Below are 26,214 nucleotides of genomic sequence, written 5' to 3'. Positions count from 1 at the left end.
TGGTACCAGAAAGTTAACCCCTTAACGACAAAGGACGTAAATTTTCGTCCTGGACATGACCGCGAGCATCGGAGCAAGGCTCGGATCATGCGTGGCTGGTCCCGCCTGCTGATCGCAGCCAGGGACCCGCCGGTAATGGCTGACATCCGTGATTGTGCGGATGTCTGCCATTAACCCCTCAGATGCCGTGATCAATACAGATCACGGCAGTGCGGTCAGAAATATGGATGATCGGATCATCCAGAACGGCGCACGGAGGTCCCCTCACCTGCCTCTGCTGCCTTCCACGGCTCTTCTGCTTTTGTCTAAGTGCTCTCTGATGACACGTGTCTCGGGAACCGCCCAGTTTAGAAGCAAATCCCCATAGCAAACCTCTTCTAAACTGGGCGTTTCCCGAGACACGTGTCATCAGAGAGCACTTAGACAGAATACAACAACCTTAACTTCAGAAGCTCATAAGTACTGAAAGGATTAAGATTTTTTAATAGAAGTAATTTACAAATCTGTTTAACTTTCTGGAGCCAGTTGACATACAAAAAAAAGTTTTTTCCTGGATAATCCCTTTAAGCTCAAAATGGGCTTGGTCCTTAAGGGTGAAACAGATTTGTAAATTACTTCTATTAACAAACCTCTCCTGGAAGGATCAAGATTTTCAATGGGGATTTGCTCCTGCTCTGGACAGTTCCTGACATGGACAGAGGTGGCAGCAGAGAGCACTGTGGTCAGACAGAAAGGAAATTTAAAAAGAAAAGAACTCCCTCTGTAGCATACAGCAGCTGATAATTAATGGAAGGATTAAGATTTTTAAATAGAAGTAATTTACAAATCGGTTCATCTTTCTGGAACCAGTTGATTTAAAAAAAAAAAAATTCCACCGGAGTATCCCTTTAAAGCTGGTAGTCTAAGGTTCTGGAAGCTGGCCCCTAAACATTCCACTGATAACTATAATGGATATCTTTAGAGACAGGTTTGTTTTCTGAGACATCTCGGTTTAGTGTAGAAACTATATACATCCTGTTCATCAATGTCAGTTTTTTTCAGCATTGAACAGGGATAGGCTTATATACTGTGGATACTGTAAATGGTGGATGTATCTTGCGTAGTGATGACACATCTAAAATCTTTCCTTTGTTGTGATGAGGTCTCATCCTGTGGTTAGTCACCTTATTACTTTTCCTGGATGTTTCCTACAACCTCCATGTAGGGTCAGAATACACACAGAGGCTTCCCTCTATAAGTAGGTTATGGAAGGGATCCTTCCTGTTTCCGGCATAGCCTTCAGATGGTTGTGAATGGCAGCTGCTGAGCATTGTTCCAGCTTTTCCCAAGAGGATAAGCACATGGCTTCCTGGCAGGATGAAGAACATGTGCCAGTGTACATTTCACATCCTACAGAGGCAAAACAACTTGTGAGTTCAGTAATACATGATATATAATGCACAGTATAAGAAATATAAAGAGGTCATAGCAAAACAGTCAATCCTTGTTACAGTAAAGGAAGACAAAGCCATTCAGATGCCAGAAAGTTAAACAGATTTGAAAATGACTTCTATTAAAAAATCTTAATCCTTACATTACTTATCAGCTGCTGTTATGATCCACAGGAAGTTCTTTTCTTTTTGAATTTCCTTTCTGCCTGGCCACAGTGCTCTCTGTTGACACCTCTGTCATAGGATAGGTTTTTCTATGGGGATTTGTTGTAAAGCATGCAAAACCGTATTTCATACTGAATAATCCAGTCAAACAACTGCCCCCCCTGCCTGCTTGGACACATACTAGTCCTGCTGTGTCCATGCATCATCACCTATGTCATGGACACACTTCCTTGATTGATAGCTGTGAGCGCAGGGCTCATAGCTGGAAGAAAAATCCTCCCACTGTCAGCTTGTGTCCCGCTACTGTCAGTGAGGACAAGCTGGGAGTTGTAGTTTTGCTAATGCTAGGGGAGATGTGAGCAGACAACATACTGAGGGAGGGGGCGGAGACCGGCACAGTGAGGCCACTCCCCCTTCCTTTGAGAGGAATTCAGGCTAGTGAGCTAAATTAAAAGTTAATAAAAAAAATAATGGGGCTAGACACATAAAAATTAGATGTACATGGTCAGGATTAGGTACTGAGTGATATATAAAAAATAAAAAAAATTGTTGGATCTGACAGGTACACTTTAACTTTCTGGCACCAGTTGATAAAAAAAAATTTTTTTTTCCAGTGGAGTACCCCTTTAACATGATCTAAAGGTGGCCATTGACTTTAGATGGTGGGCTGGTCCTCAAGAAAATGGTGGGTTCAACAAACATTCACCTAATGTGTCCCCCCTTGACAGATATTGATGGCAAAGAAAGATCAAGCAGTTGTCCTTCAGCATGACTAATGCTTTATTCCCACAGGACATAATCTGCCACCATAAGTATCCAGCTTTAATGTTTCCCCATTTCTACTTACAAATAGAGAAACAGAAACATGATTTAATTGCTTCTCAGCAGAATTTCAATTTTTAACCATTCAGCACCCCCTCTTGTAATCAAATGGCTTGTTTTCATTCATCCGGCATATTAAATATCCGGCGTACGGGTGCTGGATCAAAGACCATTGCATCTGGAGATTTTCAAACCAGCGTAACCACACCGGATGTCAAATATACCATATGATCCGTAGGTGCGGCACAGTATCGCATAGCAGCCTATGGGGCAATGGACGGGAGGCCGTATGCAAAAGCTCTACCTTTTGTGCACCCAGCATTCTAATCTGGGATGGTGGCGGGACTCTAACACTATGCACATAGCATATGAATGAGGCTTGTTAACTACAAGGACAACGATATACACAATATCCTGTGTTACATACAGTTTATTCCCTAGATGTGCAGTTATTTGCAGCTATTCTTGTTTGTGTGGTGAAATTGTATCCTCAGATACTGTTAACATATAATGTGGCATCTGATCGTCCCTTTACTAGTAAAGCGTATTGTTGATTATTATGTAACCCGTACATGTAAGAGCAAGTTATAGCCATACGCAATGTCCTTATGCAGCAGAACCCGTTCTCTACAGTTCAGGCCATGCTGGTGTGCCCTTTTATATGCCAAGGTGTGCGGTTAAGGGGTTGGTTTATTGTGGTGTGCGGTATAGACTGTGTTAAGTAACTTGAGCTGGACTGAAATTAAGTAGAAATATACAGGATTTGGTTTTCACTTATTCTTATATTAACCTCTTCCTTTGATCTATAGGGAAGAAAGAGCAAGAAGTTGATGATAAGAAAGGCCCACCAAAGAAAAAGGCAAAAGAACTCAAAGTATTGGATTCGAAGACTGCTCAGAATCTTTGTAAGTCTACACTGTATGTTGTTTTATAAAAGGCTGTCTGGACATGCTGGAAGTTGTAGTTTTGTGCAGCAGCTGGAGATGCCCCAGAGCTGTAGAGCAATGTTCCTCAGATATGGATCTTTTAATACAAATTGCGTCAGATTGCCCCCCCCCCATTGCCACTTAAAGTGCCCATACACCCTCAATATGGATTGGCCAAACATTTGTTCAACCAACAGTTACTTTATCTCACCCCAAAGTGCTTATTAATGGTTCCAGAAGACTGTCCCTTATTACCAATAATGCTGTCAGTGTCCCTATTATTAATGGTGCCATTAGAATGACACTTATTATTAATAAAGGGAAAGTGACAGCACGGTCACCTGCACTAACCTGAATATACAGGTAGAAAATGCAGATTACCTAGTTTCTGATGCTTCTTGCCAGGTAAAAATCGTTGAAGCCACTTGGCAATATTCATCTGGCTGCTAAAATGGTAATTTTGTCTTCTGCATAATGGAGACGACTGCTGCTGTATGTGCAATTCTTCCACCTGCCCAATCCGGCAGTCATGCCATGAGAGTGAAGCAGGGATGAATATTTATGATCGGTTCGGTGATATCGGCCAGAACAGGTGGAAGCAAGCATTGCACGTTCTGCAGAAGCCCCACCTCCATTGTGCAGAAGAACGTATGACCATATTCCATATTGTGGCTGCACCAATTTTGGCTTGGTAAGAGGTTTCAACAGGGCCATCTGCACTATCTAACTAATTCAGGTTAGTGCTGTCATTTTCCCTTTTAAAAGTGCCCCGCAGAAAGCCCCTTATTATTAAACGTGCCCAATATTAAGTGTGCTCCTTATTTATAAATAGCACCAGCTGTGTCTACTATTAATATCTCCAACAGAGTGCCCTGTGCTATTAACGCCCGAAGAGTGCCTCTTATTATAAATAGTGCCAGCAGAGTTCCCCTTATTAGTAGCGCCAACAGAATGTCCCCTATTGTTAAAGGGGTATTCCAGGAAAAAAATTTTTTTTTATATATATCAACTGGCTTCAGAAAGTTAAACAGATTTGTAAATTACTTCTATTAAAAAATCTTAATCCTTTCAGTACTTATGAGCTTCTGAAGTTAAGGTTGTTCTTTTCTGTCTAAATCCTCTCTGATGACACCTGTCTCTGGAAACGCCCAGTTTAGAAGCAAATCCCCATAGCAAACCTCTTCTAAACTGGGCGTTTCCCGAGACACGTGTCATCAGAGCGGATTTAGACAGAAAAGAACAACCTTAACTTCAGAAGCTCATAAGTCCTGAAAGGATTAAGATTTTTTAATAGAAGTAATTTACAAATCTGTTTAACTTTCTGAAGCCAGTTGATAAATAAAAAAAAAGTTTTTTCCTGGAATACCCCTTTAACACGAAAAGTTTTACTTATTAATAGCGCCAACAGAATGCCCCCTAGTATAAATAGTTCCAAAAGAGTGTCCCCCATTAAAGCCAGCCACATAAAAATGATGCATTGTGCATGGGCCATCCTACGGGTCTGTGAATTGTTAGCAACAAACTACGGTATTTTATCCATGAAAAAGAATAAATTACTGACAGCATACACCTAAAGTTGTGCAGAATTTTTTCTGTTTTCTGTGAATGGAAAGAAGAAAAAGAAACAACCTCTGAAAGTGGGTAGGAAATATTCTGGACAATTTACTGAAGACTTTAGTCTGACCACTGTAGAAGCAGACAATAAATTACACAGACATTAATAGAAAACGTTCCAAAAAAGTTAGCTAAGATTTTCCCTATTTGCTCTATTAAAAAATATATATATTTGGGCAGACTTTTGCTGTTTTCCACAAAACCTAAACATGTTGCCTTGCTTGTGTATGTACTGTATGTATCTGTAATTCTAGGCTCATACAATGTTAAATCTTTCCCTATGAGATACTATTATGAGGTTTTTAAACATCAGACAGGCCACTCTAACAAATAGCCCTTGAAGAATTCAACACAACCTTGACTAATGCTGCCATGATACACAATACACTTTTCAAAAGAGATACAGGACAATGAAGCAGATGGAAAGGTTTGGTATAAACTCCTCCAGCTGTTTCTCTTCAGCCTGAACTATGGAGGTTTAGCCAAGTTTTGGTTTAGGATGTTCTACACCTGCTGTTCAGCCCACAGCTTGTAACTTGCCCTGGCCTGCAGGCTGAGGACTTGACATATGGCATTGGAGGGAGGAAGGTAAACTGACCGTACGTCTCCAGGAGCTGATGTGTTCATTGACCTTGTATGCATAGAAAAGCAGAATTTGACTCAAGTAAAGATGTAATGTGTTTAGGCATAATGTGATATTCTGCCTATTACCGTGTTTTTCGCCGTATAAGACGCACTTTTTCTTCCCCAAAACTGGTGGGAAAAAGTCGGTGCGTCTTATACGACGAATACACCCCTATCGCGGCGGTCATCAACGGCCGGGACCCGCAGCTAATACAGGACATCACCGATCGGGGTGATGCCCTGTATTAACCCTTCAGACGCGGCGATCAAAGCTGACCGCCGCGTCTGAAGGGAAAGTGACACTAACTCAGCTGTTCAGTCGGGCTGTTCGGGACCGCTGCGATTTCACCGCGGCGGTCCCGAACAGCCCAACTGAATAGCCGGGTTAGTGCTTACAGGACACCGGGAGGGACCTTACCTGCCTCCTCGGTGTCTTCTCCGTTCAGGGATCCCCTGTATGGCCAGCGCTTTCCTTCCTCGTCATCATGTCGTCGCGTACGTGCGTCGGCGTGCCTAACGACGTGATGGCGGCGACGGAGAGCAAGGATACCCGGCCGGCAGCAGAGACGTTCCGGAGCGACGGCGACAGCGATGGAGCGACATCCAGGGCAGCGGTGACTGATCCGGAGCGGCGGGGACACGCGAGTATTGCCTCCTATGCAGTGGTCTTCAACCTGGGGACCTCCAGATGTTGCAAAACTACAACTCCCAGCATGCCCGGACAGCCAATGGCTGTCCGGGCATGCTGGGAGTTGTAGTTTTGCAACATCTGGAGGTCCGCAGGTTGAAGACCACTATTGGGTTCAAAATCTTTATTTTTTTTAGATTTTGCACGTATAAATTGGGTGCGTCTTATACGCCGGTGCATCCTATAGGACGAAAAATAAGGTAAATAGAATATGCTCACCCATAACCAACCTCAGCTCAGGGAGGAGGACTACCGCTAAATCGAAATAATTTTTACGTGTATACCTAAACTAGTGGTTTTTACGCCACATCTAGAGAAGATTAAGCAGTAGATATTAAAGGAAACCAAGCATTAGATTGTACCATATAGAACGCATTATATGGTAAAATCTTTATACTCACTGTCCCTGGGGGACTTTTTTGTCTCCAGGTATGTGTGGTTATGAAGTTAAGTCTCCCCTGCGGCCCAGTAAGAAGACCCCTGGGCGGGTGGGGAGCTATGCTATACTTGGCCTCATCACTCCAGCTGTAGTGATGCCCTCTCAGCGTGATTGACGGTTCGTGTCACTGCTCTGCTCTGTCTGCTTAGGTAGCAGAGCAATGACGCGGGCCATCAACCACACCAAGGGGGCATCACTACAACCAGAACAACGGGACTAGGTAAGTATAGCTTCCCGCCCAGGGGACTACTTACGGGGTGGTGGTGAAGACTTTATAACTTCATATCTTCACCATTACTGGGGGCAAAAAATACCCCCGAGAATGGTGAGGATAAAGATTTTACCATATATAACTCATTGCCAAGTGTTATATATGGCAAAATCCAGTGCTTGGTTCCCTTTAATCTGCAAATTAAAGAGGTACTCCGTTGGAAAACATTTTTTTTAAATCAACTGGTGCCAGAAAGTTACATATTTGTAAATTACTTCTATATAAAAATATTAATCCTTCCAGTACTTATCAGCTGCTGTATACTACACAGGAATTTCTTTTCTTTTTGAATTTCTTTTCAGTCTGTCCACAGTGCTCTCTGCTGACACCTCTGTCCATGTCAGGAACTATCCAGAGAAGGGACAATTCCCCATAGCAAACCACTCCTGCTCTGGACAGTACATGACACGGACAGAGGTGTCAGCAAAGAGCACTGTGGTCAGACAGAAAGGAAATTCAAAAAGTAAAGAACTTCCTCTGTAGTATACAGCAGCTGATAAGTACTGGAAGGATTAAGATTTTTTTTATATAGAAGTAATTTACAAATCTGTTTAACTTTCTGGCACCAGTTGATATTAAAAAATTGTTTTCCACCGGAGTACACCTTTAAATACACTCTGTGGTCTACACTATTTCTCAAATATTTACTAAGAAAAGCTTACATTTTTTTTAAACCCTTCAACCCCCCCACATTCCCAGTCCTAGCTGGTGAGATGACCCCCGAATCCAGGTGGAGACTGAACACACTGGTGGCTGGGATTATGGAATTTGTAGTTCTTGCTGTGTTCCATTGTTTCAGTATTTCCCGTTCACTTCTATATGTTAGTTGCAAAAATAATAGAACACAGGGAGCTTTGCTGTTTACATGATCCCAGCATCTCTATTCAGACTCCACCTGGATTTGGCACAATGTGGCTTTCTCACCAGCCACGACTGGGGTTTGTCTCCAAATTTGGAGATAAATGTAGATTCTAGAGGTGGGATATCCTGTGGATAAACCCATAATTGTGTCTAGTGCCCTCCTAGTCAGGATGGACAAGGGAATAAGACCAGAGATACAATTCTCTTAACACCTCAAACCCAAATATACAAGAATTTCTTCTCTTCGGTAATAAAGCCCCCATTCTGTCTAATAACTCTTACCCTACACAACTATTTCCCGAGCTATTGCTCTCTCTGTAGAGCAGTGGTCTCCAAACTTTGGCCATCCAGGTGATGGAGAACTACAACTCCCAGCATGCCCGGACAGCCAACGGCTGTCCGGGCATTCTGGAAGTTGTAGTTCTACAGCATCTGAAGGTAGACCACTTCTGAACACAACTGATAGACTTTTGACCATAGACAGTATATTTAGAGATGAGCGAACTTACAGTAAATTCGATTCGTCACAAACTTTTCGGCTCGGCAGTTGATGACTTATCCTGCGTAAATTAGTTCAGCCTTCAGGTGCTCTGGTGGGCTGGAAAAGGTGGATACAGTCCGAGGAAAGAGTCTCCTAGGACTGTATCCACCTTTTCCAGCCAACGGGAGCACCTGAAAGCTGAACTAATTTATGCAGGAAAAGTCGTCAACTGCCGAGCCGAGAAGTTCGTGACGAATCGAACTTACTGTAAGTTAGCTCATCTCTAAGTATAATCTAGTCTACCACCTTCACTGTGGGCAGCCACTTTCCCATGTGCCTATGCTATATCACGGTGTGTGGTATAGTTTTTGTTTATAAGAAATCGAGAATGAGGAGGCACTCACGGTTTCCCGGTGCAGCAGTTTTCTTTATTTTCAGTGCAGGGTTGGAGCAGTACAGCATCCGCAGGACGCCATTGCAGGAGCACAGGTGCAGTGCCAAATGTTTCACAATTGAAACAATTCTCACTGCACCTGTGCTCCTACAATGGCGTCCTGCGGATGCTGTACTGCTCCAACCCTGCACTGAAAATAAAGAAAACTGCTGCACCGGGAAACCGTGAGTGCCTCCTCATTCTCGATTTCTTATTTACGGATGTTGCACTGTATGCTCTGGAGGATTTAGCACCTCGTTTGGTTCCAGCCAGTTGATTGCTTTGCTACAGTGCTGAGTGTTTGGCAGATAGCCAGAGCCTGCTAGAGACTGTTTAAGGCCATAGACGCCAGTGCCGGTCTTTGTCTACTTCTCTCTCATATTTTTGGTTTACTGGGCATGAAACCCCTATAAAGACTATCCAATACATTTTAGTGAATAGTCACCAACATGAGCTTTTTATTGGCACTTTAATAGAGAATGGTATTATATGTTTAGTAGAGTGGCATTATTTTTAGCTTTATGTAACTATAATACATTTTTTTTATCGTTTACAGCCATCTACTTGGGCTCATTCCGTATGCCCTATGAGGAGATTAAAAATGTCATCCTTGAAGTAAATGAAGAAGTGCTGACGGAATCTATGATTTCAGTAAGTTTCTCACTTATATATATTTTTTCTTCCTGTTCAAAATGTTTGCAATTGAATTTTCTTGTATAAAATACTTTCCCTCTGTTCTGCCTAATCGTCACAGCTCTTGCCCAGTCTACTACCCCCGTCCCCATGCACATGAATGCTCGGCTGATCGTTCATGTTTCTGAATTTGGTGTGGTGGTGATGGAGTGTAATTTGGTGCCATACTCCTGGGGGCTTATCTCCCTGAGAACAAGAGAACTTAGCAATTAATATCCAACATATCAGATTCTCGTATCCTTCTCTCCCATACATCAGTAGGGACAGTCGTCCTGTTCCGCAAAAATCAGTAGGTTGAGCCAACTTTTCTGTAATGTCTATTGGGGGGGGGGGGGGGGGATGCTTTAAAGGGCTTATCCAGGAAAAAAAACTTGTTTTATATATCAACTGGCTCCAGAGAGTTAATTACATGTGTAAATTACTTCTATTAAAAAATCTTAATCCTTTCAGTACTTATGAGCTGCTGAAGTTGAGTTGTTCCTTTCTAAGTGCTCTCTGATGACACGTGTTTCGGGAACTGTCCAGTATAGAAGCAAATCCCCATAGCAAACCTCTTCTACTCTGTGCAGTTCCCGAGACAAGCAGAGATGTCAGCAGAGAGCACTGTTGCCAGACAGATAAGAACAACTCATCTTCAGTAGCTCATAATTATTGGAAGGATTAAGATTTTTTAATAGAAGTAATGTTGATATCTGTTTACCTTTCTGGAGCCAGTTGATATATAAAAAAATTGTTTTTACCTGGAATACCCCTTTAAGCTGCATTTGAGTTGAAGGCTCAGTCTGTGTTCACACGGCAGACATTTTGCAGAAAGTGGCGCTAGGACCTTACGCAAATGTGCCACATCCACAGACGGCAATGCATTTCTGAGCGGATTTCACAGAAAGAATTCTTGAAATCGGAATTTTCATGGCATACCGTATATACTCGAGTATAAGCCGAGAAATCGTGCTGAAAACACCCCCCCTCGGCTTATACTCAAGTGAACTTTCCGCCCTCAGTGGTCTTCAACCTGCGGACCTCCAGAGGTTTCAAAACTACAACTCCCAGCAAGCCCGGGCAGCCATCGGCTGTCCGGGCTTGCTGGGAGTTGTAGTTTTGAAACCTCTGGAGGTCCGCTGGTTGAAGACCACTGCGGCCTTTGACATCATCTAGCCCCCTCTCACCCCCTTTAGTTCTGTACTCACCTCCACTCGGCGCTGGTCCGGTGCTGCAGGACTGTCCGGTGGGGAGGTCGTCCGGCGGGATAGTGGTTCCGGGCTGCCATCTTCACCGGGGGGGCCTCTTCTCCGGAACCACTATCCCACCAGACGACCTCCCCACCGGACAGTCCTGCAGCACCGGACCAGCGCTGAGCGGAGGCGAGTACAGAACTAAAGGGGGTGAGAGGGGGCTGGATGATGTCGAAGGCCACAGTGGTCTTCAACCTGCAGACCTCCAGAGGTTTCAAAACTACAACTCCCAGCAAGCCCGGACAGCCGATGGCTGCCCGGGCTTGCTGGGAGTTGTAGTTTTGAAACATCTGGAGGTCCGCAGGTTGAAGACCACTGTATCAGACATGGACAAGCGGTGATGATGATGACATGTGGTGATGATGACAAGGGGATGATGAAGGGGGGGGGGGATTATGACATGGGGATGATGACAAGGGGATGATGAAGGGGGGGTGTGGGATGATGACGGGGTGATGAGGGTGTTAATGACGGGGGTCTGGATAACGACAGGGGGGGGATGATGTATTTCCCACCCTAGGCTTATACTCGAGTCAATAACTTTTCCTGGGATTTTGGGGTGAAATTAGGGGCCTCGGCTTATATTCGGGTCGGCTTATACTCGAGTATATACGGTATGTTTCTGCAGCGTGCATGTTGCAGCGGGATCCCATTGAAAACAATGAGGCTTATTGTTTTGCGACTGAATTTCTGAACTGAATATTTCCACCGGATTTTGCTCTACAATCCCGCTGTGTGAATAAGGCCTTAGATGGACACTACAATGAAACCTGATTTGCTCATCGGATCCTATGATGATATCACAGAAAAACAGAATTGACGTTGCAAGTGTGGATTGGAGCGGGCATGTACTGATGGGTGGCATCACCAGCTGTGCCCACCTGCTTTAATTAGTTGCTGACTTCAGCAAAATGTAGGAGGAGGTTAGGACTACTACTGCTTTATATTGAAATTGTGGGAAAATAAGTGAAACATTTTTTCTCTTATCTCAGCCCAGAGTTCGTGTTTAGTTACTTCAGTGCTGTTCACATATTGTGAGCTGAATTCTGTTTGGTTGCTAAGGGCAACAAGGACACTTTTTTTTGGTTTTGTTACTTGCTACTGTACTAACTTTTTTTTTTTTTTTTTTGCAGAACCTTATTAAGCAGTTGCCAGAAGCCGACCAACTTCAGAGGCTGGCAGAGTTTAAGGATGAATACAATGACTTGGCAGAGCCTGAGCAGTTTGGAGTTGTGGTAAGCATGGCTTTGTTTGTTTGGCTCTTTGGGAGGTTTTGTAGCATCCATAATCTTATTTGTCCTTTTAGTCTTTTGTCTCCTTGTAGTGTCTAATAATAATAATGATATTAATTGTATTACAGAATGGATGTGTATGTTATAGTAAAGCAGACTGCACAAGCAGGGATTCACTGTTGAGAAAGGATGGGAAATGTATTATAGGGGTACTCTGAATAAAAAAATAATGTTTTCAATTTACGTGGTGCTTGAAAACTTATACAGATTTAGAAATTACTTATTAAAAAAAAAAAATCCAGCTCTTCAGTACTTGATGAATGCCCTGGACTTAGTCTTGCAGAGTTTCCAATCTGACATAGTGCTCCCTACTGCCACCTCTGTCTGTGTCTGAAACTGTCTAACGGGGTGCATCTCTAAAAGAATGTTTGCAGGAGCGGGCGGGATTGGACATGTGTTGCGGAACTGGGCAGGACTGCAACACACACCTTACGGGAGCTGGTGATATTGGGCAGAAATCCAGCAGGAGTGGGATTAAGAAAGCAGTCCTGTGCAGGGCTCTACCCAGGACATACAGCAGCTACATTCATGGCTGTAAATGTTGGCACCCCTGAAATTGTTCAAGAAAATTAAGTATTTTTCACAGAAAAGGATTACAGTAACACATGTTTTGCTATACACATGTTTATTCCCTTTGTGTGTATTGGAACTAAACCAAAAAAGCAAGGGGAAAAAAGCAAATTGTACATAATGTCGCACCAAACTCCAAAAGTGGGCTGTACAAAATTATTGGCACCCTTAACTTAATATTTGGTTGCACACCCTTTTGAAAAAATAACTGAAATACGGTCGCTTCCTGTAACCATCAATAAGCTTCTTACACATCTCTGTGGAATGTTGGACCACTGCTCCAGGTCTCTTATTGGAAGGCGCCTTTTCCCAACAGCAAATTTAAGATTGCTCCACAGATGTTCAATGGGATTTAGATCTGGACTCTTTGCTGGTCACTACAGAACTCTCCAGCACTTTGTTGCCATCCATTTCTGACATATGTTTTAGGGTCATTTTCCTGCTGGAAGACCCAAGATCTCGGACGCAAACCTAGCTTTCTGACACTGGGCTTTACACAGTGACCCAAAATCCATCGGTAATCCTCAGATTTCATGATGTCTTGCACACATTCAAGGCACCCAGTGCCAGAGGCTGCAAAACAATCCCAAAACATCATTGAACCTCCACCATATTTCACTGTAGGTACTGTGTTCTGTTCTTTGTAGGCCTCATTCAGTTTTCAGTAAACAGTAGAATGAGATGCTTTAACAAAAAGCTCTATCTTGGACTAATCTGTCCACAAAAAGTTTTCCCAGAAGGATTTTGGCTTACTCAAGTTAATGTTGGGAAAATGTAGTCTTGCTTTTTATGTCTCTGTGTCAGCAGTGGGGTCCTCCTTGGACTCCTGCCATAGCGTTTCATTTCATTTAAAGGTCGATGGATAGTTTGCGCTTAGACTGATGTGCCCTGAACCTGCAGGACAGCTTGAATATCCTTGGAACTTGTTTGGGGCTGCTTATCCACCATCCGGAATATCCTGCGTTGACACCTTACATCAATTTTTCTCTTCCGTCCACACCCAGGGAGATTATCTACAGTGCCATGGGTTGCAAGCTTCTTGATAATGTTGCGCACTGTGGACAAAGGCAAATCTAGATCTCTGGAGATGGACCTGTAACCTTGACATTGTTGATATTTTTCCACAATTTTGGTTCTCAAGTCCTCAGATGGTTCTTCTCCTCTTTCTGTTGTCCATACTTAGTGTGGCACACACACAATGCAAAGACTAAGTGAACTTCTCTCCTTTTTATCTGCTTTCAGGTGTGATTTTTATATTGCCCACACCTGTTACTTGCCCCAGGTGAGTTTAAAGGAGCATCACATGCTGGAAACAATCTTATTTATCCACAATTTTGAAAGGGTTCCAATAATTTTGTCCAGCCCATTTTTGGAGTTTGGTGTGACATTATTTTCAATTTGCTTTTTTTCCTCACTTTTTTGGTTTAGTTCCAATACACACAAAGGGAATAAACATGTGCATAGCAAAACATGTGTTACTGCAATCCTTTTCTGTGAGAAATACTACAGGGGTGCCAACATTTAAGGCCATGACTGTAAGTATTGTAGACTTGAGTTTTGTGTTTGAATAGACTGTTTTGTATTTTTTATACAGAATTGGAAATGACTTCCACTTAATTGGTACATTCACCACCTGATTTGGAATTTTTTTTCTTCTTAAAAAATAAAAATTCAACAGTTTTTGACCCCTTTTATGCTTGTCATATAGGTTGTACATTTGTGTTATAATTGGGGTGTTTTTTCGCACATATTTTACTGAAACAGACATGTCACGAGAACGCATAGGTTCTCATCAAATCCAGTTTTAGATATGCAACTGTTTATAATCATAAATTGTGCTTGCTTCACACTTTCAGATGTGCAGTGTCCCCCGCTTAAGACCTCGCCTCAATGCCATCCAGTTTAAGCTCCTCTTCAATGAGCAAATTGAGAACATCAAGCCAGAGGTCGTGTCAGTGACCGCTGCGTGTGAAGAGGTGAAAAAGAGCAAAAGCTTTGCCACCCTCTTGGAAATCACACTTCTTGTGGGCAATTTTATGAATGCTGGATCCAGGAATGCTGGCGCTTATGGTTTTGATATTAGCTTCCTGTGTAAGGTAAGAAACCTCCTTAGTTGTAAATCAGGATGTTATAAGTTAGTGGTTGTGATCTTGGTCTTTGTTAAAGGGGTACACTGCCCCTAGACATCTTATCCCCTGTCTAGGGGATAAGATGTTCAGAACATTTTGTTCTGAACACTGGGTGCGGGGGCCGTAATGTCACGGCCACCATGCCCCCTCCCAAAGACTTGCATTGAGGTGTGACATTACAAGGTGCATGGCCGTGACGTCACGACCCCCGCCGCCCGCACCCAGCATTCGGAACAAAGTGTTCTGAACGCTGGTGCAGCGGAGTACCCTTTTAAGGTTTAGACATTCTTCATGTCCTTTGCTGTATTAAAGGGGTTCTCCGGTGGAAAACTTTTTTTTTTTTCTTTCAAACAACTGGTGCCAGAAAGTTAAACAGATTTGTAAATGACTTCTATTAAAAAAAAAAAAAAAAAAAAATGTAAAAAAAATCTTTATCCTTCCAATACTTATTAGAGGCTGTATTTTTACAGAGAAAGATATTTTTGTTTTTGGATTTCTTTTTTTTTTTTTTCTGTCCACAGTGCTGCTGACACCTCTCTGTATCAGGAACTGTCCAGAGCAGAATAGGTTTGTGATGGGGATTTGCTCCTGTTCTGGACAGTTCCTGATACGGACAGAGGTGTCAGCAGAGAGCACAGTGGAAATCCAAAAAGAAAATAACTTTCTCTGTAGTATATAGCAGATAATAAGTACTGGAAGGCTAAAGATTTTTTAATAGAAGTAATTTACAAATCTCAGTAAGGAGAAGGAAATAATCTCCGCACTCACCATGCCGTAGAAAATGGGTATGCTTTATTGGCGTCTTCAGAGTTCCATAAGAAGCAATATCAAAATACACCCGGGTGCAGGGAGGGGGAGCTGCTCCTGGCAAGGAGACTAGGAGCGGCTGTCAGGAACAACAGCACCGTTTCGCGTTATCCACGCTTCTTCCGGTTCCTTCTTCTTCCACCGGAAGAAGCGTGGATAACGCGAAACAGTGCTGTTGTTCCTGACAGCCGCTCCTAGTCTCCTTGCCAGGAGCAGCTCCCCCTCCCTGCACCCGGGTGTATTTTGATATTGCTTCTTATGGAACTCTGAAGACGCCAATAAAGCATGCCCATTTTCTACGGCATGGTGAGTGCGGACATTATTTCCTTCTCCTTACTGAGATTTTATCAGGACTGTTAAATGTGTATGTCCAGCACCTTATCCAGCCACACCCGGGAACACTGATTAGATGTTTGCATAGTGGTTTTTCAGCAGTGCCCACCCTTTCCTTCCCTACTACTACTTGTTTCATTTACAAATCTGTTTGACTTTCTGGCACCAGTTGATTTAAAATGTTTTTTCCACCAAAGTACCCCTTTTAAAGGTCAGACAAGTGTCTCAAAGTCCCCAGGATATGTTTGATATTTCTTGATTTATAGGTGTCATAAAAGGGGTCTAACCCTTAGGACCCAGAATGGACAGCCACAATATATGCACCGTTCAGCTGCTCTTAAAGTGATCTCTGTGATGACCTAACATTTCATAAATTATTTTTCCCCCTTTTAAAGCTTAAAGATACCAAGTCAGCTGACCAGAAGACTACGTTGTTACATTTTCTTGCTGAAACCTGTGAACAAGATTACCCTGATGCGTTACAGTTCCCTGATGAGCTGGTCCATGTAGAAAAAGCCAGCAGAGGTAATGAATATTTATATAGATTGTCTGTTCCTTGTATGCGGTCACAAAAGTAAGGATATCACTGCTGCATTGAGATAGTGTATAAACATATGGCTGACAGAACGCTAACCCAGTACATTTTGTATTATGGAAATACCAGCTCCTTGATGCTTCATTGTGGAAAACTTGGAATAACTGTAAGTAAAGGAGAACACAGCCTTTACACTGTACAAGAAAGGAACACATATAAGCAACACAATGTTCCTTTGCTGCCATATATTTTAGCGTCCTTTTTAATCCAGTTATCTTCCACTCTACACTTTGTCTTTAACCCCTTAAGGACCCTTAACATACGCGTACGTCATGACACCCTGGTACTTAAGGACCCATGACGTACGCGTACGTCATGGACAATTCCGGCCCCCATCGCACACCGGGTGGGGATCGGACCGGGATGCCTGCTGAAATCATTCAGCAGGCATCCCGTGCAAAGGCCCTGGGGGTCATCAGACCCCCCCATGTCGGCGATCGCGGCAATGATGCAAGTATCGACAAAATTTTAAAACTAACATAGAAGTAACATTCTAAGTAGAATATGTCACGAAAAAACTATCTCTGAATCAGAATGAAAGGTAAAAGCATTCCAGAGTTATTAATGCTTAAAGTGACAGTAGTCAGATGTGCAAAAAATGGCCGTGTCCTACAGTGAAAATTGGCTGGGTCCTTAAGGGGTTAAGTAGCATTTCTGGAACACTGTGTTCCGAGATGTGGAGGCAGAAAGTTTTCAAGGTCTCCAGTGATGAATGTTCAGAGAACTGATAGACATTTTGTCCATGGAAAATGTTTTTCTGTGATAAGAAACATAGTTCAGTATAAACTAATTAGTGAATTTAATTTTAAATGTCCTTATTTTTCTGTTCCTTTCTGACAATGGTCATCTTGTTTTCTAGTTTTTCAATGTATGTGTTGACTTTCAACTGTGAATCATTAAAGCAACGTGCAACAAGTGTTTAATAAGAAAATATGGGTCACAACCAGGCATGCTGTTACTTATGGCCACTTCCAAAAAACGTCAGCCACGCTGCTGATTTGGGTTCTTTTTTGGGGGGCTTGTAAATTAGTAAATGCCTAGAATTTCACATGGGTGACCATGTCACCTCTGCTCAGATTTAGGTTTACACTCTTTTGAGAGCAGTGCTAATTTAAATTAAGAGGTCACAGGACCACTTCAGATATAGATCGGCACACTGACACTATAGCTTTAAAGGGAACCTGTTAGCTGCAATTCACTTTCCAAACTGCTAATACTGTTAGACAAGGAAAAGCATGGTACCTTTCATGTATCTGTGCTTACATAACAGAAAAACAATGCTTTGACATCTGGCACCAGAGAATAAAGGAGGGGTTTCCCCTGAGGTGCTGAGACCTGGAACGCCTCCTCACTCCCCCTCAAACCCCTGTCCCCGCATGAGTGACAATAAGGTCTTAGCTTCCAGTGCCGAGCCCTGTTTTCAAATCGCTGTTCATACAAATTACAGTCAGGACTTGGAATAGGGAGAGAGGAGACGTTCCAGCCCTCAACATTTTAGGGGCCTGGGAACACCTCTTTGTTACTTTGCACATACTTTGGAAGTTTTGAACATGAATTGCTACTGACAGAATCCCTTTAATTGTTAATTCGGCCTAGTGATTCATCTGGGTGCTCTTGCTGCCTATTTGGGATTTAGTGGGTTAGGAGGGCTACATTTATAAGGTGCTATTTTGCTGACTAGGTCAGGACCTTATACATATACACGTATGATTAAGTCTTGTGAAGACAATACTTTTTGCACATTTGTTTTCCATGGATGCAGAAAACCCTGACGGTCATATGTGAACATCAGGGGGAGCCACACCTACAGATACATTCTGCTGAGGGTGCAAGGGGTATATAATTAGATGCATGTACATGGCAGGTCTGCTAATGTAAAAGCCCTAGTAACCCCACACCACCTCCTCTAGGATGCCCTTAGAATAAGTTGTCTTTGTACAAGGCGCCTCTTCTTTTAAAAGGACTTGTTGCCTTTTGAGATGTCTTCCGAAATGCTCACTGAATGTAGATGAGAACACCACCTTGCTACCCTATGAATGCAGAATGTTAATACCAAGCAGATAAAAGCAGGAACTTTAATGACCGCTGGATAGGCTGTTAGTGTAAGAACTACTTCATCCATTCATAGTCTCTTCTGCTGAAGGAATGTTGCAGGTTTTGTATAGCAGAAGGAGCAGTCGGCCAAGCTTTTATTATGTAGCCAACAAGACTTGTTTTGTTGGTAATTTGATGTAGCAGGGTAGATGCTTTGCTATGGGTAACAATCTCTTCTTTTACTATTACAGTGTCCGCTGAAACATTGCAAAAGAATTTGGATCAAATGAAAAAGCAAATTTCAGATCTGCAGCGAGACATTGACAACTTCCCCCCCTCAAACAATGAGAAGGATAAGTTTGTGGAGAAAATGACTATATCCTTTTTCCACCTTTAACCACAGTTCAATAGATGTTTTTGCAAGGAGTTAAGAACATTGGGTGCTTCTCCATTTGAAGCTATTCATATGCTACTTACTATTAGTCACAGCGTCAGGAAATACTGGGGTTTTCCGGGGTTACAAAAGAATGGACCTGCATTTTACTATAAAGTACATGCACAGTGTCTCATAATGCAGCTCGGCACAATGTACTTGAGTGAGGATAAGCTGAAATACCAAGCATAGCCATGAATATTGCTGTTTTTAAGTGGGGGAGCAGATTATAATCATTTTTTTTTCCTTTTCCTATCCCATACATCTTTAAATATCATAAATTTCTCTCTGTATTGCACAGAAATGACTGTGACAGATTTATAATTGGTATGCTTCTCCTTATTATTCAGCATATAGTCTGTATATTTGTGACCTCCAAGCTGTGACTCCTCAGCTGTTGCACAACTACAACTCCAAGCATGCCCGGACAGCCAATGACTACAGGCTAGAGACCGCTTCTGTTAATGCACTGTAACACTCCTTTCTGAGGGTTGTATAGAGAAACTATAAAAAAAAAAAAAAAAAAACCTCCTTGTGCATTACCCTCAGTGCAGTGGCATAAAATGAAGGTTAGGCTAGGTTCACACTACAGAACTTCCGTCTGGAATTCCTGTGAAGCAGAATCCCACTGTTGGCAATAGGATTCCGCTGTACAGTGCACATTTCAGAATTTCATTGGCGGATATTCTAATTTCCCTGCCTAAAGAATGAACGTGTTAACTTTTCGGGCAAAATCTGCTTTACAGGTATTGCTGTCTACAGTAACAGCAATGCCCGCACTGTCACGCTGGCAATCTCCGGCTGTAAATTCTGAAGTGTGAACCCATCCCTACTGTTTAACTGAGCATATGGACATATGTATATCACCCCAATATGATATGGTATACACCCCAATATGACAGATTATGAAAAAAAAATACAAATGCCTGTCAAAGATCAGGAATGTTTTTGTGTATGTGTGTGTGTATATATATGTGTGTGTATATATATGTGTGTGTGTGTGTATGTATATATATATATATATATATATATATATATATATATATATATTTAAAATAAAGCCCTTACTGACACTACAAGTAACAGATGCCGGTGATATTTTACAATTATTGAAATAAACTGAACTTCTGTTTATCTGAGACAAATTTCTATACCTTTGATTACAGCGCCAGTTAGATTGATAGATATAGAACATAACACTATCTATATCTATAAATAAATATATATATATATATATATATATATATATATATATACATACATACACACACACACACACACACACACACACACACACATCGCTTTGGGGGGGGGGGGGGGGGACCTACTTTATTGCAGGGGCATTGCTGTGGCATATTTATATTGGGAGATAATATAATTCTAACCCTTTACCTTTCTATTCCTTATCATGAAGATAGTGCCTTAAGAGTATATAATTTCTGCATATATTCCTTAGCTGATTTATCTTACATATTTGTTAAAGAAGCCCAAGAACAATATACAAAGTTGTGCATGATGCATGACAACATGTTGGCATCGTTCCAAGAATTGGGGCAGTACTTTGTATTTGACCCCAAGAAGGTCACTATTGAGGAATTCTTTGCAGATTTGAACAACTTCCGAAACATGTTTGTGGTAAGTTTATCTATCTGACAAATAAGCTTTATTATTCAAAAGTGGCTAACAAAGAATGGTCAGGCCTCATTGCCCATAGCAACCAGTCACAGCACAGCTTCTGTGTTTCTAAAGCAGTTTAGAAAATTAAAGCTGAGCTCTGATTGGTTGCTGTGGGCAGTAAGGCTAGGGAGTGTGAGATTTTGTTTTATATAGGTTTTTTCTATTTTCCCCTATAGCAAGCTATGAAAGACAATCAGAAGAGACGAGAAGCTGAAGAAAAGCTTAGAAGAGCCAAGCTGGCCAAAGAAAAGGCCGAGAAGGAGAAGCTGGAGAAACAACAGAAGAAGGAGCAGTTAATAGACATGACTGCAGGTAAGTGTCTCCAGACTATACATTGCACATGCCAGACTTCTTTACATCATGTGGTATCCATTTGTTTTGTCTAGCAAAAGTAATGACAAAAATCTGAAAACCATAATCACAACAGACAACTTGTAAGGCTATTTTCACACAACAATTTGAAAAGCTAAAGTATATGAAGAACTGTTGATGTATTCCTCAGACGGTTGCCACTGTATAGGCATACATTACGATCTGTCACCCATAGGCTCCCATAGTTTCAAAAAGAAAAAAGTACATTACACAGTATTACCTGAGCCAACTGGGACAATAGACAAGTTTAGTATATGTGCTTAGAGCTTTCCCAGCACATATGGCAAGTACACACTCAGTGTAAAAGTAGAAAAAAAATGGTTGTCTATTAAACTGACAAAATAAAAGTAATCAATTAAATGCTAATAAAGTTCATATAGGTAACATTAAAGGGAATGTGTCATTACTTTCATGCTGCCTTAACCACAACTTACCAGGGCTTCTGCCTGTTCCACCAACCTTGACTGATAGATCTCTCCCTATACCCATAAAGGGTTGGGATCTACTAATCAAGGCCGGCATGTCGGGTAGAAGCTTCCGGGACACCCGAATAACTTGTAGTTCCAAATTCAAAGTTTATTGAAAATATTTTACTATAATTGACAAAGTACCAGCAATACAAAGTAAAACACTGTGCATAATAGGCAAAATCGACAAAAGTCAGGTAATACAACTGCAACAGAGTAAAACAAAACAAACAGTGTTGGGGCTTGAAGTCCCAGGTATGGATGGGGTCCCATGAGAACCCCACATCTAACTAGATACGAAAGGGTACAGCAAGCCAGCAAGAGGTGGTATGGAAAAAGAGAGCAAAGAAAAGGGAGAAGGAGAAGAAGAGGAGGAGATACAGGGGGAGAGGGAGAATAGAGAAATGTAACGAGACGGGGTCCAAAGGGTCACTGGATTCGAGGGACTGTACCTGAGAGTTGGATCCGCTCCCGAATAACTTGTAGTTCATTCTGCATGAAGGGGATGGCAGATTCCCTTTAAACTTGTTAGTACACAAACTCCAGTGCATTTGAAAGTTTTTTTAAATTTTTATTTCCACAATTTTTTTCCTTATCATTCTGCAGTCAATACCCCATAATGACAAGATGAAAACAGAATGTTAGAAATCTACCCAGTAGGGGCTCTGGCTGGGCCTGGGCCAAATTCACAGAGTTGTCCCTATGCTGCTCCTGTGTTCTCTTGGCTGTGTGCTTGTCTTGTTGGAAGTTGATCCTTTGGCTCAGACTGAAGTCCAGAGTACTGCGGATCACTATTGTTTACTCTAGGGATGGTTTCGGGTAGGGGATGAGCATTACCTGGATTCCTCCAGACTTGAGGCTGAGAGTTGAGGCCAAAAAGTTCTGTCTTGTTTCAGTCTGAGAGTCCTTTAGTTTCATTTTTGAAAACTTCAGGTGGCATTTCATGTGTCTGTTACTGATCAATCACTGGGTTCTTGGTCATCTCTCTTACCAAGGTCCTTCTCCCCCAGTTACCTATTTTTTGGGGGCAGCCCGTACTATGAAGAGTCCTGTCCTTTCATACTTCTGCCACTTAAAAATGATGTAAACCACTGTGTTCTTGAAAACTTTCAGTGCAGCCTAAATGGTTTTATTCCCCTCTCCAAATCTGTGCCATCACACAATCCTGTATCTAAGCTGTACAGGCGGTTCTTTCCACCTGATTGCTTGGTTTTTGCTCGGATGTGCATTGTCAGCTATGACCCCTCATATAGACAGGGCTGTGTATTTCCAAATCCTGTCCAATCAGCTGAAATTACCACAGGTGACTGCGATTAAGGTGGAAAAATATCTCCGAGATGGTCAAGAGAAATAGGAGGCCCCATTGTGCATACTTATGTACATTTATATTTTTATTTTTAAATAAGTTTGCTAAAAATTCTGGGGGTACGGAGTGCAGAATGATGGAGAAAAAAATGGCTTCTTTTTTTATTTTAACCAAGGCCGCAATATAACAGTGTGAATGAATGTGAATACTTTCCGAATACAGTGTATATAAGACATTAAAGGGGTACTCCACTGGCCAGTGTTCGGAACTAAATGTTTTGAACGCTGTTTTCACGCTGCAGGGGTATTGAGGGGCATAGCCGTGATGTCACGAGGGGTGTGGCTGACCCCCACAGCGTGAAAACAGCATTCAAAATGTTCAGCTACGGACACTGGCCAGTGGAGTACCCCTTTAAAGAAACTATTGCATGCTTGCTAGGTACAAATTGTCATCCCAGGCCATATAATCTGTAGTCCCATACAAGCGCTGAGGGTGATACTACTATACCTATGAAGAAAACTTGAATATTTTAGAAAAAATAAGGCATAAATGACAGTGCACGTATAATAAAATTAATATTCTGTCTTTGTGTGCTTGGTATTATGGTGTCCCTGGTGTTATACATAAAATACATTCATAGCCATCTATATGTGAAACCCATCCATATGAACAAGCGTATGTAAGGACGGAGTCCTCCCCAGCCCCTATCTGTATCCCCTGAGATAGTAAGAACACAGGGTATGAGGTATCTCCAGCACGTGACTTGAGCCTTATTTGTATAAATCCTTACACCCTTATAGGAATGTTTTCTTTAGACAGAAGGCGATTTAGCCGAATACTTTTTCAAGCAGAAAGTGTAAAAGGTCACCTGACCCGATCTCCTGGAGACCGTCCTTCTCTAGTTTCCATGACACGTTCACAGCGCTGCTGTTAGTCACATCTTCTCTATAAAGAGACAAATCTTAATCATCTGCAGATTTTCCAGATGCCGGATGCAGAACAGTTTGTATATTTCTGGACACATTCTAGGGTGCTGGCAGCTTTATTATTCCATCACACAAACTCCACCAACAATGTAAAAGCTTAGTGAGTCTATAAACCCTTCTCATGATGCTATGGATGCCTCGTCCCTGCAGCATGAAGCCGAGGATCACTTTAGTAGGTTTTTTTCTTGGCTGTCACATATTTCCACTTCTCAGAAGAATGCAGATTGTTATTCATGAGGCAGAGGTTTCCTGTGGAGCTGCCCCCTGATGAAGGCCAGATGCTTCTTCCAGCTTGTATGTGAGATCCCTGACACCAATAACCATATTTATTTATATAGCACCAACCTATTCCACAGCGCTGTACAGTTACCAGTAAGACACGGAACTTTAGCAAATAAATAAATAAAAAGACATAAGGTTTTTCAGTATACCTTCCGTATAAATATCTTTATGGTTTCTAGATTTCTGCTTGCTGTCATTTAATAGGAACCTTCATTGTCATCCCATTGGATAAAGATCTCTACGGGCTATGTGCTTAGCATACAAGGGCAGGGTTGTTATGGTTAGAGTTAGGGGCTGTTTTTAGGGCTATATTTTAATACCACAGAATAAAATCCTAGTCAAAATAGCAATTTTTTTTGTTTATGGTTTATGCCAGTGTTTCCCAACCAGGGTGCCTCCAGCTGTTGCAAAACTAAGGCTGTCCGGGCATGCTGGGAGTTGTAGTTTTGCAATAGCTGGAGGCACCCTGGTTGGGAAACACTGGCTTATGCTATTGCTCAAAGATAGAGCCAAAGATACGTGTAAAAAAAAAAAAAAGCTGTAAACAAAACTGCCTAAAATGGCTTTAGTTTCAGCCAATTTATGATAAAAAAAAAAAAAAAGAAAAATATTTATGGGTTAAAAAAAATCTTGAACATAACCTTAAATGGACCATGCACTTATGAAATAATCACATAATCAGGACAGAATTGCATTCTGAGAAGTTATAGAAAACTGCAGAATGTTTCATTATATAAAAATAAACCTTTAGGGTGCATTCCCACGTGGCGTATTTTGCTGAGTATTTGCTGCTGCGTATTTTCCTATCCATTGACTTCAACGGGAAAATAAAATGCTCAGCAGCAAATACGCAGCAAAATTTGCCACGTGGGAATGTACCCTTAGGGTGTATTCACATGGGAGCACATCCGCAGCGTATTTGACACAACGGATGCACACAGTTATGGCAGAGCAAGCTCCCTGCTGCTGCTGTAACTCTGTGTGTGCAAGCAGTACATGCGCAGCATCAAATACGCTGCGGATGCGCTCCAGTGTGAATACACCCTTAGGGTCTATTCACATGTACAGTATTCTGCGCAGATTTGATGCGCAGGATTTCAAGCTGTGTTCAATTTACATTGAAATCTGCAGCAGACATTGAAATCTGCAGCAGAAAATCCTGCGCATCAAATCTGTGCAGAATACTGTACGTGTGAATAGACCCTAAAAGGGTTAATCCTATCTCAAAATGTTATCCCATTATCCACAGGACACAAGATAACATGCTGATCAGACAGGGATCCCAAGAATGGGGAAACATTGTCCTCAGAATGAGCCTTCCATTCATTGTTTTTTGGGGGGTTTTCAAGCACACCATTCATTCCAAGGACCGTTTTTTCCTATTCTCTGATCAGTGGTCCCAGAGGTCATACCCCTATGGATCAGCATGTTATCCACAGGATAGGGGGTAATATCTTGAGATGGGGATAAACCTTTAAGTTATTTTGCAGTGTAGTTGTATGAATAGTGTATTATACATGTATGACCGATTATATAAATGAGCTGTGTGCCTAGAAATCAATGGATAAGGCTTTTCATTGCCTTCTAATAGCAGAATATTGTCTATAGATGATCAGATGACAGCATTGGGGAAGCTGGATTAATATAGTTCTCTGTTAATGTAACTGATATTATGTTTGGGTCATGTAAATTATTCCAGCCATATTTGCCTATTGGGTGAAGGTTTACTGTTGCTGTAGCAGGCACATTATCCTTCTGCATACAGATAACATAGCTGGGCTTGTAAAGAATATTATCTGTTTATAGAATATACATGTATTATATGTTTACATAGAAACAATCTTTTCAGTGCAGCCCTGTAATGTAGGTCAGCGTTTACACCTTCATTCCACCAGCAGATGGCGACATAGGCAGCTCTTTCTTCTTTCTGCAGTCAGTGCGCCAATGACAGATGTTCTAATATACGTTTATAGATTCAGGTTTCACATGTTGCTATGGAGATGGTAAGGCAAGGACACTGACTATTTCAGGGTTAACCATTGGTTTCCTGGAACACGACCGTCATTTAGAAAATTCCCTTCTTATCTGCTGAATGACTAAGCAGCGTGGGATCTATCAATAAATATGAAGACCCAGGGCAAACGTGTGATCTGTGCTTAGCACCGCAATATGCAACCATGTTATTTGGAATGTGGCTCCTTTATTAAAAGAACGCTTTAGAAATTTGCCTTGGAATGGGCTGTACAATTGTC

The 26,214-nt window shown here is 41.9% G+C and overlaps 1 protein-coding gene across 1 annotated transcript in view; it reads left to right on the top strand.

Annotated features, from left to right (window-relative positions):
- The window catches only part of DIAPH1 (diaphanous related formin 1), a 270,343-nt gene that overhangs the window by 235,805 nt on the left and 8,324 nt on the right, over nt 1-26,214 (top strand). The window contains exons 19-26 of the mRNA XM_056516800.1: nt 3,227-3,322; nt 9,311-9,405; nt 11,813-11,914; nt 14,398-14,637; nt 16,206-16,335; nt 18,691-18,819; nt 20,347-20,507; nt 20,726-20,861. Of these exons, the coding sequence (XP_056372775.1) occupies nt 3,227-3,322; nt 9,311-9,405; nt 11,813-11,914; nt 14,398-14,637; nt 16,206-16,335; nt 18,691-18,819; nt 20,347-20,507; nt 20,726-20,861 (1,089 nt within the window). The remainder of the gene's footprint in view (nt 1-3,226; nt 3,323-9,310; nt 9,406-11,812; nt 11,915-14,397; nt 14,638-16,205; nt 16,336-18,690; nt 18,820-20,346; nt 20,508-20,725; nt 20,862-26,214) is intronic.

Source organism: Hyla sarda, chromosome 4 (genome assembly GCF_029499605.1).
Source record: "Hyla sarda isolate aHylSar1 chromosome 4, aHylSar1.hap1, whole genome shotgun sequence".
Lineage (NCBI taxonomy): Eukaryota > Metazoa > Chordata > Amphibia > Anura > Hylidae > Hyla > Hyla sarda.
Note: the sequence above shows the minus strand (reverse complement) of the source record. Positions and strands in the feature narration are given on the sequence as shown.